Here is a 19,640-nt window from a genome sequence, read left to right as displayed (position 1 = left end):
AATTGAAAACCTCCCAATAAGGGACATGACAGTTTTGTGTCTATGGTGTGTCTAATTGAAAACCTCCCAATAAGGGACATGACAGTTTTGTGTCTATGGTGTGTCTAATTGAAAACCTCCCAATAAGGGACATGACAGTTTTGTGTCTATGGTGTGTCTAATTGAAAACCTCCCAATAAGGGACATGACAGTTTTGTGTTTGTGGTGTGTCTAATTGAAAACCTCCCAATAAGGGACATGACAGTTTTGTGTCTGTGGTGTGTCTAATTGAAAACCTCCCAAAAGGGACATGACAGTTTTGTGTCTGTGGTGTGTCTAATTGAAAACCTCCCAATAAGGGACATGACAGTTTTGTGTCTATGGTGTGTCTAATTGAAAACCTCCCAATAAGGGACATGACAGTTTTGTGTTTGTGGTGTGTCTAATTGAAAACCTCCCAATAAGGGACATGACAGTTTTGTGTCTGTGGTGTGTCTAATTGAAAACCTCCCAAAAGGGACATGACAGTTTTGTGTCTGTGGTGTGTCTAATTGTAAACCTCCCAATAAGGGACATGACAGTTTTGTGTCTATGGTGTGTCTAATTGAAAACATCCCAATAAGGGACATGACAGTTTTGTGTTTGTGGTGTGTCTAATTGAAAACCTCCCAATAAGGAACATGACAGTTTTGTGTCTGTGGTGTGTCTAATTGAAAACCTCCCAATAAGGGACATGACAGTTTTGTGTTTGTGGTGTGTCTAATTGAAAACCTCCCAATAAGGGACATGACAGTTTTGTGTCTGTGGTGTGTCTAATTGAAAACCTCCCAAAAGGGACATGACAGTTTTGTGTCTGTGGTGTGTCTAATTGTAAACCTCCCAATAAGGGACATGACAGTTTTGTGTCTATGGTGTGTCTAATTGAAAACATCCCAATAAGGGACATGACAGTTTTGTGTTTGTGGTGTGTCTAATTGAAAACCTCCCAATAAGGAACATGACAGTTTTGTGTCTGTGGTGTGTCTAATTGAAAACCTCCCAATAAGGGACATGACAGTTTTGTGTCTGTGCTGTGTCTAATTGAAAACTTCCCAATAAGGAACATGGGATGATGGGGTAGGGTAGTTTTGATAACTGATATTGACATTTGTGGCTAACTAATTAAGAATTACCACAGCGTTCTCCCTCCCTGTTCTGTTCTCCTCAATCAGAGTATTTGGGGGAGGGAAGCCAATTAGTGAGATTAGGGGTCATTTGTTTGCAGTGAGATGTAGAGAAGGGAAGTGTGTGTGTGTGTGTGAGAGAGATCTGGTTGCGCATTTCTGCTTGGACTCATAGAAGTCAGCCCCAGTGTGAAAGTGCTGCTGGGCTGAGTGAGTAAGCTTCTACACCTGAGTCAGGCAGGCTACTTTTCAGTTAAACTATTAGCTTCATTCCACATACCTGTTTCCCTCTAATTATCCCCTACAGCATTTAGTTGTTGTTGTTGTTGTTGTTGCAGTACTCCTAAGATCCTTTGCATACCAGGAAATGGGTTTAAGGGGGAAAATGTAAAAAAAAAAATCATTAAAAATCAACAGATGACCCAATCCGATTCAAATTTGGTATGCTTAATATCTATCACTGTGCCAATTTTGATGACTTTATCTTTAAAATGTACGCAGATGTAAGCATTTGTTTAATTTTTCTTTAAACATATCAAATCCTGCTCCTGCCTCCCCAGTGGCCGCTCGGAGAACAACGAATGCTTCGCTCCAAAAGTAGTACCAAAATAGGTCGGGTCTTTTGCCTTTGAAGCACAATTAGAGCAGGATGCACGGGAGTACTTCACAGTGAAAGCAGATTATAAACTGGAAAAGTTCAGAGTACTTCACAATGAAAGCAGATTATAAGATGGAAAACTTCGGAGTCCTTTGCACACTATTTGCAGTGATTGCACAGTATAATGCTGGTGTGATAAAGCTCTATTACTCCTATTGGCTGGCTGGGTTTCCAGGGCAGGATGGGGGGGGGGTTCCTCCTTCTCCTCCAATTCGCGTGTAATCTCCTATGGGGAAGCTGTTGTTGCCTTGCCTTGCCTTGCTCCAATACCCGACCGACAGTGGGGGAGGGGTGCCTCCTCCTGCAAGCCTCCTGTCCTCTCTGAGGATGGGCAAGCTGTGTGCTGCTGTTGTGGCATTTTATTAATATATATTTACTTAATTATTATTGTGTTAAGCTCTTCCCGCTGCTTCATTTCCCCTCCCTCGCCATACAGATTAAGGCACGAGAGGTGTCTGAGAGGACATTTGAGATCAGATCAACAAAAGGATGTCTCAAAACTTGGAGAATGGGCATCTAAATGGGAAATGCAAGCAAGTGTAAGGTGATGCATGTTGGGGCAAAAAATAAAAATAAAATCCCAACTTCAAGTATAATAACCTGATGGGATCTGAGCTGGCAGTGACCAACCAAGAAAGAGATCTTGGGTTGTGGTGGATTGCTCAGTGGAAGTGTCAACACAGTGTGTGGCTGCTGTTAAAAAGGCAAACTCCATGTAAGGAATAATTAGAAAAGGAATTGAGAATAAAACTGCCAATATCATACTGTCTTTATAGAAATCTATGGTGCAACCACACTTGGAATACTGTGTACAATTCTGTTCACCTTACTTAAAAAAAGATACTTTCGAGCTGGAAAAAGTGCAGAAAAGGGCAACTGAAGTGATCACGGGCCTGGAGCATCTCCCCTATGAGGGAAGATCACAATAGCTGGGACTGTTGAGTTCTGGCTCATTCTGACTGAAACCCAGAAAGGATTCACGGCCCCACAGAAATTGGAGACAGCAGCCTCCACTGGTGCCAGGAAAGAGGAGACCAGGAAAGGGAGATGCAGGCACCTAGAAGAAGGGAGGGGAAGAAAGAGAGAGAGAAAAAGAAGGGGAGACAGAGAAGCGTTGAATGAAGGTGACAGCGAGCCGAGGGAGATCACAGACTTTGCTGCGGTTGCCACTACTGCTGGGCCACCAGGCACAACTGATGCCACAAGGAGGTTTTGGACAGTCTCATGGGGGAAAGTTCATAGAATCATAGAATAGCAGAGTTGTAAGGGGCCTACAAGGCCATCGAGTCCAACCCCCTGCTCAATGCAGGAATCCACCCTAAAGCATCCCTGACAGATGGTTGTCCAGCTGCCTCTTGAAGGCCTCTAGTGTGGGAGAGCCCACAATCGCCCTGGGTAACTGATCCCATTGTCGTACTGCTCTAACAGTCAGGAAGTTTTCCTGATGTCCAGCCGGAATCTGGCTTCCTGTAACTTGAGCCTGTTATTCCGGGTCCTGCACTCTGGGAGGATCGAGAAGAGATCCTGGCCCTCCTCTGTGTGACAACCTTTTAAGTATTTGAAGAGTGCTCTAATGTCTCCCCTCAATCTTCTCTTCTCCAGTTCACTTAAAGGTCTCATAATTGCTGGCCCCAGTACATAAACTGAGCTGGGGAGATCACCCTTCACTACTAATTACTAATTGTGCATTTGCTGCATTTAGCAGTCATAGGAAAAAAAAACACACTTTATTTTTGATTAGAAACATAGACTTTATTAGTTTCGTAAATTTCGCTACAAATCACACACACAAAAAGAGGCAGGACCTTATGATTTCTACACTCCCCCCATAACTAACAAGAATTACACAAAAAGAGTCAGTTTAAAAATATTATCTATTAGAAATAATTCACATATGCAACTGTTTTGTCCTATAGTAGTCTACAATTTTAACTGGCAGGTACTCAAATTTCGATAGCCTGATTTAGTAAAGGACCCATGTTATAGTTTTAATACAAATTGCACATGCAGTTGATTCTGGAGCCTCACTTTATTTCTGTGGTACATTTGCAAGAAGCCTTGCATGATTCTTTCATCATAGTATCGTCGCATCCCACTTGTTTCTTTAAATCTGGACAGTTGCTGTAATCATCCTCGTGCTTGCATGGATTAGCTAAGAATGAAATGAAATGAAACACGAATGTTACATACTTTAACAATGAAAACAAACAAGTAAGACGCCACTCATAAAGAGAAGGGGCCCTTCTGCTGCAGACGAAAGAAGGAAGCTTCCCTCCACAGTGGCAACTGGCAGGTGCCCATGGAAACAACAGCTCAACAGCTCCATCATTGCTGACCTAGGCCTTGGGTAGACCTACCTGTAAATCCGGGCTAAAGGGGGGAAGATCCTGCAATGCAACTATCGCGGGATCTTGCTCTCGTTCACATGAGGCGCAACAAGTTCTGGAAAAGAGCTGTTGCGCCCGCCATTTTAAAAAAAGTTTAAAGGGCCATGTGCGCAGGAGCGCACCAACGATTAAGGTGAGGTGTATTTTTTTTTAAAAAAAGAGTTCCCCGCTCCCCCCTCTGGCTCCGATTCTGATTCGCCCGATCTCCCCTGGACTGCGATTCCCACCCCCGATGTCCCCACCCTAACCCTGATGGCCGCAGCGCTCCTATGGAGTGCTGCAGCCCGTCCGCCGCTTTTCCAGGCTACTCGGGAGTAATTGTGGTAGCTGGGAAAAGTGGCGGAACGGGCTACATGCCTGCGGTCTCGAGCTCAGCCCAAGCCCGCGGGAAAAACTGGGCCAGAAGTGGTGCAGGTTACCCCGGGCCCAGGGAGGTTTGACCCCTGCCTGAGCCCGGGATCCCCTGTGCGTCATCTGGATACACAGGGACGAGCCCGGGCCTCGCACCAGGCTAACCTGCTGTCTAGCAAGGCCCCAAGAGGAATATTATTTTCTGAAATTTGAACACACCTCTACATTTCTCTCTTTCGGCTAACTTTTAAATCAGAGGATTTGTTACTTTGAACTGTGATGAGAATCGCCTGGTCTCTGGTGGTTTTCACATATTTTTGAAGTGTAAAATGTTTGCAGCCCAGGGAATTCCAAGAGGTCTTGGAAGTGCCTGGCATGAATGGAGCATGTACCGAGACTGTAGTTGCTACAAATCCTCTATAACGCACTGGGAGCTAATCTACACCAACGATTTAGTGCGGAGGGAGAGCTGTTTGAGGACCTTTGCGACATGTGGCATTGTCACCAATCTCCAGCCAAGCAGCAGCTACCCTCTTGAAAGGCTGCATTTTCCAAAAGCCTTTTTAGTCCATCGCGCCCCCACCCCCATCCCCACTTAAAACGGCTCCCAGGCGGTTCTACTGCAGCATGCTCTGTCCCCCTGCATTAAATCCTGCGCGTGCCTCTGTGACATTGCTGTGACCTGGAAGTGATATGGTCACGGGGTAGCCCCCACCCCATTCCCACTTTTTCACCACTGGCACTACTGGTGCCAGTCAGAGTAACTAGCCTGCCGTTCCAATTCATAAGATTGCTATTTTATTCCTACCCTCCACAACTGCACAGTTGCTGCTTCCCCCAAGGAATGTATCTAGCCCGCGTTACTCGTTCATAAAAGTGAGGTTGTAGCTTTCACCAGGCAGTGTATCTTAGCCTGCCTTTTTTCAATCATAAAACCTCCAGTATTGTGAAGTAGCTACTTTCCCGGTCAGAGCATCTAGCCTACGCTTCGCACACATCAGAAGGGAGCAGCAGGGGGTGGCCTGGACAGGGGTGGGAGAGTCAAGCCTTTCCCATTTGCTCAGCAGCACTTCCGAGCTTGACGTAAAGTGGGTTTTTAGGTGCTGTATATACTCCATTTTTCTTGCTTTGTGTGCTGCTGAGGGACCAAACCCATTTCAAGAAAATCTGGATATGAACAGGAAGTGCTTCTGATTCTGTTGCCATGTAGATTGCCCCTGGGTTTCGAATTGTTTTATTTGTCTCTTTTTCAAAGATAACACTCTCCTGGCCCTCACACAATGGTGTCTAAGGAGTGCATAGGACTATGGCGAGCTGAATTTTTTGGCAGGATTGTCTGGTGGCCCTGATGGCATGAAGTGTTTTTTAGTCCGCCATGAAAATATGAAGCGTGAAAAGCTGCATCATCGCTTTGCATGTGGCGGTGCTGGCTCATGGAATCGGTCGCTCCTCCTCCTCCTTGCTGCACATGAACCTTCTGGAGGCCTTGAATGCTCCCAGGGAGCTGCCATAATAACCCAGGGAATTCATAACTAAATAGGGATTTCTGTTTAGTCTTTGGAGGTTGAGGTCAACTCTTACCTACTAGATGACAATGGGATTGTGTTTAGAAAGTTGGGTGCTCCGTGCACCCACCTCTCAAAGGGCACTCAGCGTTTCTTCACATACCCATACCTTTTTGCCTCACAATAGTTTATCATTCTTCAACTTACTGCACAATCCGTTGTCGCAAGCGTGTGGGCAGTCCCCGCATGGACGTCCTGTTTTATAGGGAGTGTATTTCTGGGATCTAAGATTTCCTCTGGAATGTTAAATGAAAATATATCAGACAGAATCAGCAGGGGATCCTTGGGAATATGTCAAATGGTGAGGAACATCTGTTGAGAGTTGCCATTATTAAATTCCTCCAATGGCTTCCTCTTTTGCACTGCTTAGAAAATGTTGCAAAATGAAGACCAACCTTTTAACCAGACAGGGGGCCTCTTGTGTCCAGACTGGGGTAAGGAGGAGGAGACCAGATGGCTGTAAGAGTGCCTGGTGGCCGCCTGCTCCAAAAGAGGTGTGTGGACCATTGGCCATGTGGACTGTTAGGGGCCTCCACTCCCTTGCTGAATTGTTTGAGGTGGGTCATGTCCAGGTCATACCAGAAAGAGCTCTGTGGCCATAGCTAGACCTAAGGTTTATCCCAGGATTGTCCTGGAGTCAAACCTGTTCATCTAAGTGCCACACAGGGCATCCAGTGCTTAGGCAGGGACGAACCCGGGATGATCTTGGGATAAACCTTAGGTCTAGCTACGGCCTGTCACTCCCCTGGACTGTGAATGGATGACCAAATCCTCTCAAACCCCTCCATTCCTGCCAGCCTCTCTACCTACTATGGCTTGGAATGCTTGCTGTACTCAGGGCTCATGTTCCTTTCTATGGAGCCTAGGTTTGTTGCTGCTTTACTGAGCAGGGAAAGAATGCTTTGCTGGGTCATCAGATTATCAGTGCTCACAGCTCCTCAGCCTTGTACTAGGCATACATTTTGGGCACAGCTAGACCTAAGGTTTATCCTGGGATCATCCAGGGTTCGCCCCTGCCTGAGCACTGGATCCCCTGTGTGTCACCTAGATGAACAGGTTTGACCCTGGGGGATAGACCTTAGGTCTAGCTAAGGCCCTTGTTGGTGCTTTTGGATTCAGAAGGGGAGGTTCTTATGAAGTGATTTGGAAGTCAGGATTGCAGTTTATTGTTCACAGAGTCAGAGATTGTGCTTTGTCCATATCACACACAGCTGCACTGTACCTCCTAGTGGAGAAGACCTATGCATCAGGCCCTCATAATGCAGTTATGTTGTGTGCCTGTAGCCTCCAGTCACAGGGGATCATTCAAAGAGGCTACGGCTGAGTGAGATTCTCTTGTGCAGTAGGAAAGGGTCTGCATCTCATTTCATACAATGCACATGGAGAGTACACATAAATGGCACAAACATCTCATTTTTTAACATCTGTCTGAACTGCGTATCTCACAGTAAATATAATATAGTAATTAATGCTACTGGTAAACCCTAGAAAATACCAGTGGGTTGGCAACCCTAAACTGAAATCTTCATGTCTCAGGAGCGAAAACAATAGAATTGCAAAAAAGTAATACGTCCATGAGTTAATACATACGCTGGGCAGTACTGGCAAACGTAGAAGTACTTGTAAGTCTTCTGTTCAGGACAGTAGGCAACAGCACATCCCACTTTGTAACTTCTGTACCAAACTACCTGCAGATACCCAAATGAATATCAGTGTGAACACATTATAAATTGGAATGCAGGCCAAAGACAACACTCAAGTGAATTAGAAAGGGCACGTCCAGTCCACATGGGATGGCCACTTACGAGTTGTTGAAAAAGAAGGTATGCATCATTAAATAAAGAAGACCAAAGATTTACACAAAATTTGGAGATGCTAATTTATATGTACGGATATAAATTATGAAATAGTTATTATAATGTAAATAGAAATTCAGTACATCTCACCACAGTGACCATGCAACCTGTGTGCCTGCCTGTTCAGTCTGCTGTTCAGGTGCTAATTTTCGATGGGGAACTTCAAGCCCCCCCCTCCCTTCTTAGTGTCCTTTATCTTTAAACCAGAATTGGGCAGGGCAGACCTCCAAAGAACGGACTCTTATTTGCCAGCCCTTCAAATAGAGGCCTGTTTTCTATAAAAGACGACAAATGGCCACCTTGTCTCCATAGGGTGGATTCCTGCATCGATGGCTTTATAGGCCCCTTCCAACTCTACTGTTCTATGACTCTATGATAAGACTGTATTCTTTTCATTCCATCTATTACATTTCTATACTGCCCAGCAGCCAAAACGGTTTAAACAGTGGGCCAGGCGGCACAATGGGATGGGTCCTGCTCCTGCCAGGCTGCATGGTAAGGTCAGTTGGGATGGTGGGGAGGGGGACAAGCTGGGAGGTGGGAGAGCGTCTAGACCTGCCGGCCTGCTCCCCGCAGGGCTGTCCTATCAACAAGCAAGATAGCAAGGGGATGGATTCGTCATACGCTTGCCAGCAGAGGGGGTGACCAGAACAGCTGATTGGGCCTTGCAGGAGCCAGGATTACACACTGGGTGTGAACCAAGGATTTCCAACATAGAGGAACATGAGCTATTTTACCAGTTCGGGGATTGCACTCAGGTCCAACTTGTGGGTTTCCTGTGGGCGGCTCTTTGGCCACTGTGTGAACAGCATCTGAGATAGATAGAGCCTTGGTCTGATCCAGCCGGGCTCTTCTTATGTTCTTGTGTTCCTGCAGGGCTCCTGCAGTCTGTGACTGGACATTGGGGCTGCTTGTTGGACGAAGTAAAATAAATGCCCATGATCTCTGGCCGTTTCTACACCTGCCTCCCCCCTGGGATCGTCCCAGGATCATCCCTGTGCATCCAAATGCCACACAGGGGATCCCGGGAGCAGGCAGGGACAATCCCTCCATTCTCCTGGGATAATCCTTAGGTGTAGAAAGGGCCTCTGTGATTGCTGAGTGCTGCTGCGACTTAGTGTTTAGGATCTGTCTGGTGTGTATTTGAGCCCTGAGAGCCCCTTCTCTTTTACCCCTAGCATGCTCATTCCGCACGCATGCATGCAAAAGGTGCGTGGAGCTGTCTCTTTCTCCCTGGTGTGACTTGAATGTACACATCTGGCTTCCCACCCTGAGGAGCCAGCCACTGGAGGCAGATGTGACAGTGTTGCTCTGTTTCTGTGGCTGGCTTTACGCTGTGTGTTAGCCCCTTCTCCTTGACTGCTTGTCAAAAACCGCCTCCCCCCACCCCAGGAGAGGTCTTCGACCCTTGTCCCAGGATGATTGTGGGTGCTCTTTGTGGGATCTTTGCCAAGGGAGCTCTGCGGGTGCTGTATTGTATGAATTCTTCTTCCTTCCCTTTGAATGTTGTGCTGAAAACCAGGGGATTCCAGCTGCTTTTTGCTGGGTTACCCAAATACCCAGGGATGTGCAGTGGCAGGGACTTCTTTGCTGGTTGTGCTGTTGGCGCTGATGGAGTGGGGCCACTCTGGCATCATTTGCCTGTTGTTTGTACTGGGTGTGTGCGCTGCTGTCCCTGTTACCACTGTGAGTTCATTGGCTCTCTCCAAGTGTGGGCAGCGCAGACTCTGCTGTTGGTCCTGGCCTGAACATGGGCCTTCAGAGGAAATAACACCCCTACGTCACTAGCTTGCCTTTTCAAAGCACTGCAAGGTAACAAACACATGCTAAACATTAGTAAAAAGTGCAGTTTTGACAAATTCTGGTGGATGTTATTTTACCTGAAGGTAATGGCCAACCATGGCTCCTGGTTTTGTTGGTCCTTTACCAAAGCTAAAGACGTTCCTCTCGTTGAACCAGTCCTGAATGGCATAAAGCCATGGATGAATGACACTTGAATAGAAGAGATTTTCTCCACACAACACACCATCTAGAAAGAGACAGGGAATTATTCAGAAAATTGTGAATGTTCAAGTACTTCTGGAATGGAGTGAAACTGCTCCAGGAACAGAAGCATCAATACCTGCGAGGATCTGTCCTCTTTTAGAATATCCACAGTCCATAATTATCTTGTCCTTAACATTAAGATGTCATTTGGATATGAACATGTTACCACTAAATTTAAATATTGATTTTTTGGGGGTACCATTTGCTTTTTGTTTTTAAAAGCTGTAGAAATGAAAGCCATTGAATTTTGAAACAGTGTCCCTACTTAGCCATGTCCAATCCCCTCTAAAGGCTAGACAGTATATTCATCTAATATTGATCCCATCGCCAGCCAGGTCCCTGGATATGTGCGGCACCCTGCCCATGTGGCATGGCGATTCCCTCTGGGGGCGCTACGTGCGCAAAGCCCTTTCCTGCTCAGACATCCACCCCTTACGTGGGAACACTGGCGGGTGGGGGGGGCAGGGCTGGGGAAGGCACATGGCATTAGGGACAAGAGCCAGCTGAACAGCCCCACTCTCTTCAATGGGTTCTCTTCACATGTCTTTATTTATTTATTTATTTATTATTTATTCATTGGGGTTCAGTGCCACCAGTATGCTGATGACACCCAACTCTACTTTTCCTTTCCACTCAATACCAAGGAAGCTGTTTTGGTGCTAAACCAGATCTACACTAAATAGGATATAAAACATTTTGAAGATTGTATCTGCAGTGTGTCCCGGGCCCCAACAGTTGCCACTACTGTTATAACCCGTTTTAAAGCAGTAGTGTAGATCCTGCCCTGGAGTCTGTCAGAAGTAATGGACTGGATGAGTGCAAAAAAATTTGAAACTTAATCCAGACAAGACAGAGGTGCTCCTGGTCAGTTGAAAGGCAGATCAGGAAATAGGGATTCATCTTTTGCTGGATGGGTTTACACTCCCCCTGAAGACATAGGTTCACAGCTTGTGTATACTCCTGTATTCAACCTTGAGTCTGCATGCCCAGAGTTCAGTGGTGGCAAGGAGTGCATTTGCACAATTAAAGCTAGTGCACCAGCTGCGCCAATTCCTAGAAAGGTCTGTCATGGCCACAGTGACACCTGCCTTAGTTACATCCTGTTTGGATTACCGCAACATGCCCTTTGTGGGGCTGCCTTTGAAGAGTGTTCAGAAACCTCAGCTGGTTCAAAGAGTTGCATCCAGATTGCTGACTGGTGCGGGTTACAGGGAGCATATAACTCCCCTGTTATAACAGCTCCACTGGCTTCTAGTGTGTTTCCGGGCGCAATTCAAAGCGCTGGTTATGACCTATAAAGCCAGGTTATCTGAAAGACCATAATCCCCTTTAGGAGTCTGCCCATCCTGTGAGGTCTTCAGAGGAGGCCCTTCTCTCAGTCCCACCACTATCACAGGGGTGGAACATGGGAGAGGGCCTTCTTGGCGCCTGTTCCAAGGCTCTGAAACGCCCTTCCCAGGGAGGCTAAACTGGCTCCCTCCTTGCTATGTTTCTGAAGGCAGGCAAAAACATTTTCATTCCAGTAGGCCTTTGGGGAATAGACTGGACCTCTGTGGATTTTTTTTAAATTTGTCATTCTGTTTTAACTGTTTTAACTGTTTTAACATTACAGTGGGTTTAATTATATTTTTAACTTTTGAATATTTCTATTTATATGTTTTAATTGTATATGTTTTTAATTTGTAAAGCTGCCTTGAATCCGAGTATTGGGAAAAGTCGGGATACAGATGATGATGATGATGATGATGATATCCGGCCATTTCCACCTGACTACAAGTCCCCAAGGCTGCAGATAGTAAGTGAAAATGAATCCACAATAAATCTGTGAATCAGGCCCAGCCTGCAAATAAGAAATGCTGCATATTTGTGGGAGTTTCTTGACTTACTGAATTATATCAGTTTCTACATTCAAAATATTTGTAATCCTCCTCCTCCCCCCAGAAAAACCGTCTGAAGAAGAGGAGCATAGCTAGCCAATGCAATGATTCAGGGCCCAGGCCCACAGGATACAAATCCACGTAACATTGGCATATGTTAATTTATATCTATTTATGCAAATTTAGAAATAATTTACTAGAATTTATTTACATTTCAGAGAAGGCAGAGTCAGCCAATGAATTCCTCAATGAAATTACCTCAAATAAAATAAACCCTTTGTGGCGATACCCACCTTTCTGTCCCTAAGGTATGTCTGGGTTTGTATGTCTAGTGAGTGCGGATTTATTACCTGCTATATAGTACACAGTGTAAAAACATCTAACAACACACCTGCAGTTCGGCTCCTCAGTAATAGAACCTATTTCCCAAAACCCTTTACCTTGTTCCCTCACATATAGGGGAGAGGTTGTGATGGTTTTACCCTTTCTTCAGGCTTTTCAAGAGGTCAGCACTTGGCTTGAGAAGGGTGTGCTAGGCAAGGCCTTCTGGGTGAGGTCTGTGCCGTCGCACCCTTCTATAAATTGGAGAGCTCGGCGGAAGAAGCCCGCCTTCTTCCGCCGAGCTCTCCAACCCGGGTGGCTCTTTCGCCGGCAGCAGGAGGCCGGCAGGGAGGTGGGCGGTGGCGGCAGCAGCAAGGACTCACCAGCGAAGCCGCCGAGCCCTGGAACTTTTCACCCCGTCCCCGCGAGGGGCGATGCGGGGTCGCCTCCTCCTCCTCCGCCTCTATCTACACTAGGCGTTTCGGGGCGCCCTGGAGGCACACGCAAGCGCCTTCAGGGCGCCCCGACGACTCTGTGTAGATCCGCTCCAGGGTGGGTGGTCTTTCTCTCTTCCCCCGCCTTTCTCTGCTCTGCAGTTTCTAGGTGTTGTCTTCTAGGTGTTGGACTTTTCCTCCATACCCCAATACACACGCACAAAAGAAGTCAAGCAGCACAGGCCAGGAAGCCCCACACTATGTGCAACACAATCTAGGGCTCGCAGACATACAAAGATCAGGAGGAGTCATACCACACACGCACATAAATCTAGGATCTAACATGCACTTGGGGGTAGCTGGAGAAGGGCTTCCTTTGTTTAACCTTTTATAAAAGCAACAAATAAACAAACACCTTTTCCTCTCTGTTGTCTGCTCATCCCTCCTCCTCTCCATTCTCTCTATCTCTCTCTGCTCCATCACACCAGCGTTTCATCACACTGTCGTTCTGTCTCGTATACTGTTTTGCCCCGCAACCCTCACACAACGTCTTCCCTGTCCTGCAGTCATCTCGCCTCTTCCCCTTCATTTTCTGTGTTTTTCTAGGGCAGAGAAATTGCGGTATTTTTTTCTCCATGCAGGATAGAGCCGCCCTTCCATCCCTGTGTATTGCTGTCCTTGCGCTATGTCACAGAACTTCCCTTCTTGGGGGTGTCTGCGTTGAAGGGCAGTCTTGCTGATGAAAGAGGAGGGCATTCTGGGTCGCTCGAACATACTTCTGTTGCTCCAACCCCACTCCCATTGCTATTTCTCCCCCTCAAAAGGCAGAAATGGTGCCTAATCGATCAAACGCTAAATCGAAAACCAGAGTGGGGTGGGGGGAGAAGGCACCCAAGTCCATCACAATGTCTGTCAACCACAAGAACCAACGAACTGGAGGGGTAAGGAAAAGGGGTGGGGTGGGGCAAGCACAGTGGCAATTTATTTATTTATTTATTTATTTATTATTGCATTTATATCCCGCCTTTTTTCCTGCAAGGAACCCAAGGCAGTGTACATAATCCTCCTCCTCCTCCTCTCCACTTTATCCACACAACAACAACCCTGTGAGGTGGGTTAGGCTGAGAGTCTGTAACTGGCCCAAAGTCACCCAATGGGTTTCCATGGCTGAGTGAGGACTAGATTTTGGCCAGCTTCGCCAAGGTCAAGTCTGTCACCTCCAGAATATCATCCATCCATCTTGCCCTTGGTCGGCCCCTCTTCCTTTTGCCTTCCACTTTCCCTAGCATCAGCCTCTTCTCCAGGGTATCCTGTCTTCTCATTATGTGGCCAAAGTACTTCAGTTTTGCCTTTAATACCATTCCCTCAAGTGAGCAGTCTGGCTTTATTTCCTGGAGTATGGACTGGTTTGATCTTCTTGCAGTCCAAGGCACTCTCAGAATTTGCCTCCAACACCACAGTTCAAAAGCATCTATCTTCCTTCGCTCAGCCTTCCTTATGGTCCAGCTCTCGCAGCCATAGGTTACTACGGGGAATACCATTGCTTTAACTATGCGGACCTTTGTTGTCAGTGTGGTGTCTCTGCTCTTAACTATTTTATCAAGATTTGTCATTGCTCTCCTCCCAAGAAGTAAACCTCTTCTGATTTCCTGGCTGCAGTCAGCGTCTGCAGTAATAACCTTATTATAGATAGATGCTTATATCACAATGGGTACCATTTGCCATAGAAGACAATTATTTAGCCTGCTGCTTATTTGGCACTAAAAATGTAAATAGAAGAGTTCTTGACATTTTTTTTTACAGGGAGCACAGTCTTAAGGTACAATTCTATGCAGGTTTAACCAGAAAAAAATCAGTCTACTCCCAGCATTTCCCAGCTAGCCATGCTGGCTAGAGAGCTGCATGCTTCCCCCACTTTCTATCTGGCTAAGGAGCTGCACGTCTTTCCCCCCTAGGATTACATCCTTAGGCTTGGATTGAAAGAGAACCATGATAAGATTTGTTTGTTCAGAAATTCAGGAGCCGCTACTGATATTCATCAATTGTCTTCAGTGTAGTATTAAGATATAAAACATTCAGCTACAACTAGGGAACAGTCATATTTTCCTTTTGAATTTTGGACTAAATTGAAACAAAACAATAGCATATCAATATCTCATTTCGTTTTTAGCAATACTTCCATTTGCACTGAATTTTTGCTTCTTTCAACAAAGCTCCAGTTTATAATATACTCAAATTTATGCATGATGAAAACAAGTCCTTTACTTACTTATTGTTCTGTCTCCTTGTGGAGTGTGCTCTAAAGTACACGCGTCTGCTGAGCGCTGTGCATTTCGTGCAGTAGCGAAGTCCCATTCCTACATGACATAGATGAAAACATTAGTAAATTGTGAGATGGTGGAATTGTGAGCGGGACTGTTGGATAGATATTAATTACATTTTAAGCAGTATCTTTGATACATTCATTGGGGATGGTGGTATTATAGCTATACATTGAAAGGCTATTTCACAACTATCTAGTGAAAGCAGGTTCAATAAATCATGGGCATTAGCAGAATAGAGCTTTTGAATTTCCTTTAATATTTGCCTTACTCATATAATAGAACCTGTTGTGTTCGCCTTACTGTCTTTGACTATAGATCATTTTTGTCCCCTAAATAGTTTCTAAGATGGTTTATTTAACAAAAATTCTGTTGTTTTATTTGTTGAATAGTTACAGGGCAGCCAATTTAATATGTGAAAACTATGAATTGCAAGTGCAAATAACAATTGTTAATGAGTCACTCTGAAGGAAAATCATGTGGCAAATGCATTTCATTTCCAAATGGTCTACCTGGTTCAGGAAAGCCATTTTGCCAATCTGACAAGTATTTATTTATTGAGTATTATAGTATTATCATTTGAGACAGCATGAATGGTTCTCCTGCTCCCCATTGAACACTCATAGCAGCAACCTTCAAAGGATGGTGAACTTACGAGATGGAGATTGGGCTGTGGTTAGCCATGTTGCTCACTGGGAGAGTGGGTATTTGAACGCAGGTCTCCCTGATTCCGCTGTGGCACCTTAACCACTACAACACACTGACTCTACTTGCTTAGTAGAGATTGCTGAGATGTTGTAATATCTGCCTCACTCTTTTAACTTACCCCTATTTACAAGCACAGTGTTCTTCAGCAACAGCCTGTGAAAAGAGTTACCATGTGTGTATTTATGCTAATCCTAACCAATTTGCATAATGAAAGGCTGCCACAGCTTATAGGCCTTCGTAGATTCCATTTATCTTTTCAGAAAATAACTTACCATCTTCAGCATGTTGCTGGCAGTGGGTTGCACTGTTCTCCGTAGATTATTGTGTGTGTCAACAATCACCTTTTGTTGGTTAGCATTGGAGGTCATCAAACCAGGAAGATCAGGAGAGGCCTTCAAACAAAGTGCATTATTCTACTCTTACATTTCATTGTATGATTATAAGATTGTGCTGGCAGATGTGTATCAATAATCAAGGAAAGATATCATGATCATTATTTGCATGCTGCCAAAATTCCATTTCTGGAGAAAATTTGTACCCACCATGAACTCTTATCCATATATTCAATTGTAGAGTTGAATCACTCATTCTGGGAATATCCCATTTTATACAAACCCATAAATGTCTTACCACACTACTTGATTGGTGCAACATTGCCGCCAGGCACAAATATATGCTGAGCAGGATCATTGCTGAAAAGCAAACAAAAACAGGTTCTTACTAGGCATGTGCTCCGCTCCGATTAGGAGCGGAGAAGCAGTAGCGAATTGGCCTGCTCCGCCTTGCCCAGAGGCGGAGTAGAAGCGGACCGCGGACCCCTAGAAGCAAGGCGAAGAGAAGTGGCCATTTTTCGGAGCTCCTCTTTCAGGCGGAGCGCTCCGGTCGCCATCTTGAAAACATTTCGCCCATAGGATTGCATTGCGGGAAATAATCGCGGATAACTGGGTTGTTTTTGAAGCTATTGTTCTGAAAATTCTTGTGCTCAGAGAGTCGTGGATGGGGGTCATTTTGAGACTACTCTCACCTCTCTGTGTCGTGCGGGTCGCGTGCTAGAATTTTTTTAAAATCGGGTAAACAAACGGACAGCGCGGGTCAAATGGCGGTTTTCGCCCATAGGATTGCATTGAGGAAAAGAATTGGGGATAACTGGGTTGTTTTTGAAGCTATTGTTCTGAAAATTCTTGTGCACAGAGAGTCGTGGATGGGGGTCATTTTGAGACTACTCTCACCTCTCTGCGTGGTGCGGGTCGCGCGCTAGAATTTTTGGAAAAATCGGCAGGAAAAATACCTTTTTCAAAGGGCTGAGGGGCAGAGTCAGCTCCCAGTCATGATGATCCCAAAGTTGGAGGAGGGCATAGGCAAAACGGGTAACTTGGGATTCTGGGAAACTTCTCTTTCTTAATCTGAACGGACTTTTCCCAGTGTTTTTTAACACAGTAGCCCCACCAAATGCACAAACACAACCTGAAATCATATACTAAGCCAATAATAAGAGATAGAAACACAGCACTGCTACCCACCCTAACTTTGGGGAACAACTGAAAAGATGTGGTGCAAGGGGATGAGCTCCCCTAGGGCATCTCATTGTGGACGTGCCCCCACTCTCTCCTGCACTGGAAGGCCATCAGAGCCTTCCAAAGAGAGTAACCCGGTGGAGCAATGCCTATCATGAGTCGAAGTGAGCGTTTACTTCTTAGTGGTGGAGCAATGCCTATTATGAGTTGAAGTGAGCGTTTACTTCTCAGAGCTGTTGGTGAAGCAATGGCTTTCTTGAGCTGAACTGGCAGCTGCTTCCCTCTCCCCCGGCACGTCCCCCTATTACTGGTAAAAGACAGATATAGCCTTTTTAAAAAAGTTCTTCTTGTTGTTTATTGAGCAACACTGCTGCTTTTAATTCCACCCCTCCTTTGTTTATTTATTTATTTATTCCATTTTATATGCATTACTGGCTTATCCTTGGCTCACTTCCTTATGCCCCCAGAAATGCCAGCTGCATGCCTGCCTGCCTTCCCTCCCTCCTCCCCTGCCCACCTCGCAGGGATGTTGTGTGTGTGTGGCTTTGACTCAGGGGAGAAGTCCTTCCTGCACTCACTTGGAGTTTTGGAAGTTCCAAATTTTGCAGGTTTAAGCCCCGCCAAAAAACAGGGGATGATGGGACTGCCTTGAGTCTCAGCGTGCGGCGTATGTATCCCGGGATAAGCTGTCATGGTGGTGAGTTTGAGGGGTTTTTTTAACGTGCAAAATTGACGGAGCTATGGAAAGGGGTGTTGAATTTTCATAAATTCCCCAAAAATCAGGGGATGATGGGACTGCCTTGAGTCTCGGCGTGCATATGTATCCCTGGATAAGCTTTCATGGTGCCGAGTTTGAGGTTTCTAACGTGCAAATTGACAGAGCTATGGAAAGGGGTCTGAATGGGGTGCCCGATTTTCAAAAATTCCCCAAAATCAGGGGATGATGGGATTGCCTTGAAACTTTGCATCCATGTGGACACATGAATAAGCTATCATGGTGCCGAGTTTGAGGTTTCTAACATGCAAATTGACGGAGCTATCCCAAGGGGACTGAATGTGGTGCCCAATTTTCAAAAATTCCCCAAAAATCAGGGGATGATGGGATTGCCTTGAAACTTGATGTCCATGTGGACACATGGATAAGCTATCATGGTGCCGAGTTTGAGGTTTCTAACATGCAAATTGACGGAGCTATCCCAAGGGGTCTGAATGTGGTGCCCAATTTTCAAAAATTCCCCAAAAATCAGGGGATGATGGGATTGCCTTGAAACTTGGCGTGCGTGTGTATGAGGTGTCATGGTGCCAAACGTGAGGTTTCTAACTTGAACAGAAAAAAAGTTGTATAATTTTTTAGCTTTCAATGCAACCCTATGGGGGGGGAAACGGAGCTCCGATCCGGATCCGGAGCTCCAAGCGGAGCGGAGCGGAAGTGGGCGGAGCGGGGGCGGGGCGAAGCGGCCCGCTCCGAAAATCGCGGATCTGCAAGTGAAGCGGAGCGGGGGGTCCGTGCACACCCCTAGTTCTTACTTCTCACACCCTTAGCTTCCAGTTTCCTGGCTTTGTGGAGCTTGAGCCTTAATTCTATTCTTAAACTAGCAGTTTATGTATAGATAGATATAGATATAGAGGTAGATAGAGAGGGACTATTCTTGCTGGCGCTGTTTAGCCAAGCATTGAAGAAAGGTATCTGCCCAAGTCATGTTTTAGTTTGTTATTTATGCTAGTTGCCATAATAATAATAATAATAATAATAATAATAATAATAAGAAGAAGAAGAAGAAGAAGAAGAAGAAGAAGAAGAAGAAGAAGCAGACACATTTTTTAAAAGGAGTTGCCTAACAGGTATTAAAGTTGCACCTAGTATGTATACATGAATGAAGAGTGCTCAGTTATACAGTTTCATGCCCAGATTGACAAGGGCAACCCAGAGCCTTGGCTGGGGCAAACAGGAAGGTCCCACGCCTTAAAGCATTTCTTCCCATGATTTGTGTTAATTTTGGAGTATCCGGATCTACACTACTGCTTTAAAGCGCTTTATAACAGTTTTGACAATTATATCTGGAGTGCGTCCTGGGCTCCAACAGTTGTCAAAACTGTTATAAAACGCTTAAAGCAGTATTGTAGATCCTGCCCAAATGATGCTTAACAACTTGGAGGTGACTATGAAGAAATAGTCCTTGCAAGACTATTAAAACACTGTAGAGCATTGGACTGAGGGGTTTTGCACCTATGCAAATGCACCAAGGAATTGAACGGCACTTTTATAAGAGGAGATGAGATGAGCTGGATTGATGCTGGCATGTAAGAATTGCATCTCTGATTTTAATTTCTTTTTTAAATAATAATAATAATAATAATACTTTTATCTTTTGAATTTTATTAATTGTTTTCATCTACTGCAGAGTCTATATTGCTTTTATTATTCCTATTTGCCATTTTTGTAAGCTAGTTTGCATCTTG

The 19,640-nt window shown here is 45.3% G+C and overlaps 1 protein-coding gene across 1 annotated transcript; it reads right to left on the bottom strand.

Annotated features, from left to right (window-relative positions):
- Window positions 1–3,824: 3,824 nt before the first annotated feature.
- Window positions 3,825–16,356, bottom strand: LOC134393501 (cysteine-rich venom protein helothermine-like). The gene is made up of 7 exons (XM_063118529.1): window positions 16,297–16,356; window positions 15,939–16,058; window positions 14,907–14,994; window positions 9,840–9,988; window positions 7,694–7,791; window positions 6,251–6,339; window positions 3,825–3,952 (listed from the first exon to the last, which is right to left on the bottom strand). Exons 1-7 carry the CDS (start codon window positions 16,354–16,356, stop codon window positions 3,825–3,827), a joined length of 732 nt encoding a protein of 243 aa, XP_062974599.1.
- Between the last annotated feature and the right edge of the window lie 3,284 nt (window positions 16,357–19,640).

This window comes from Elgaria multicarinata, chromosome 2 (assembly GCF_023053635.1).
Source record: "Elgaria multicarinata webbii isolate HBS135686 ecotype San Diego chromosome 2, rElgMul1.1.pri, whole genome shotgun sequence".
NCBI lineage: Eukaryota > Metazoa > Chordata > Lepidosauria > Squamata > Anguidae > Elgaria > Elgaria multicarinata.
Note: the sequence above shows the minus strand (reverse complement) of the source record. Positions and strands in the feature narration are given on the sequence as shown.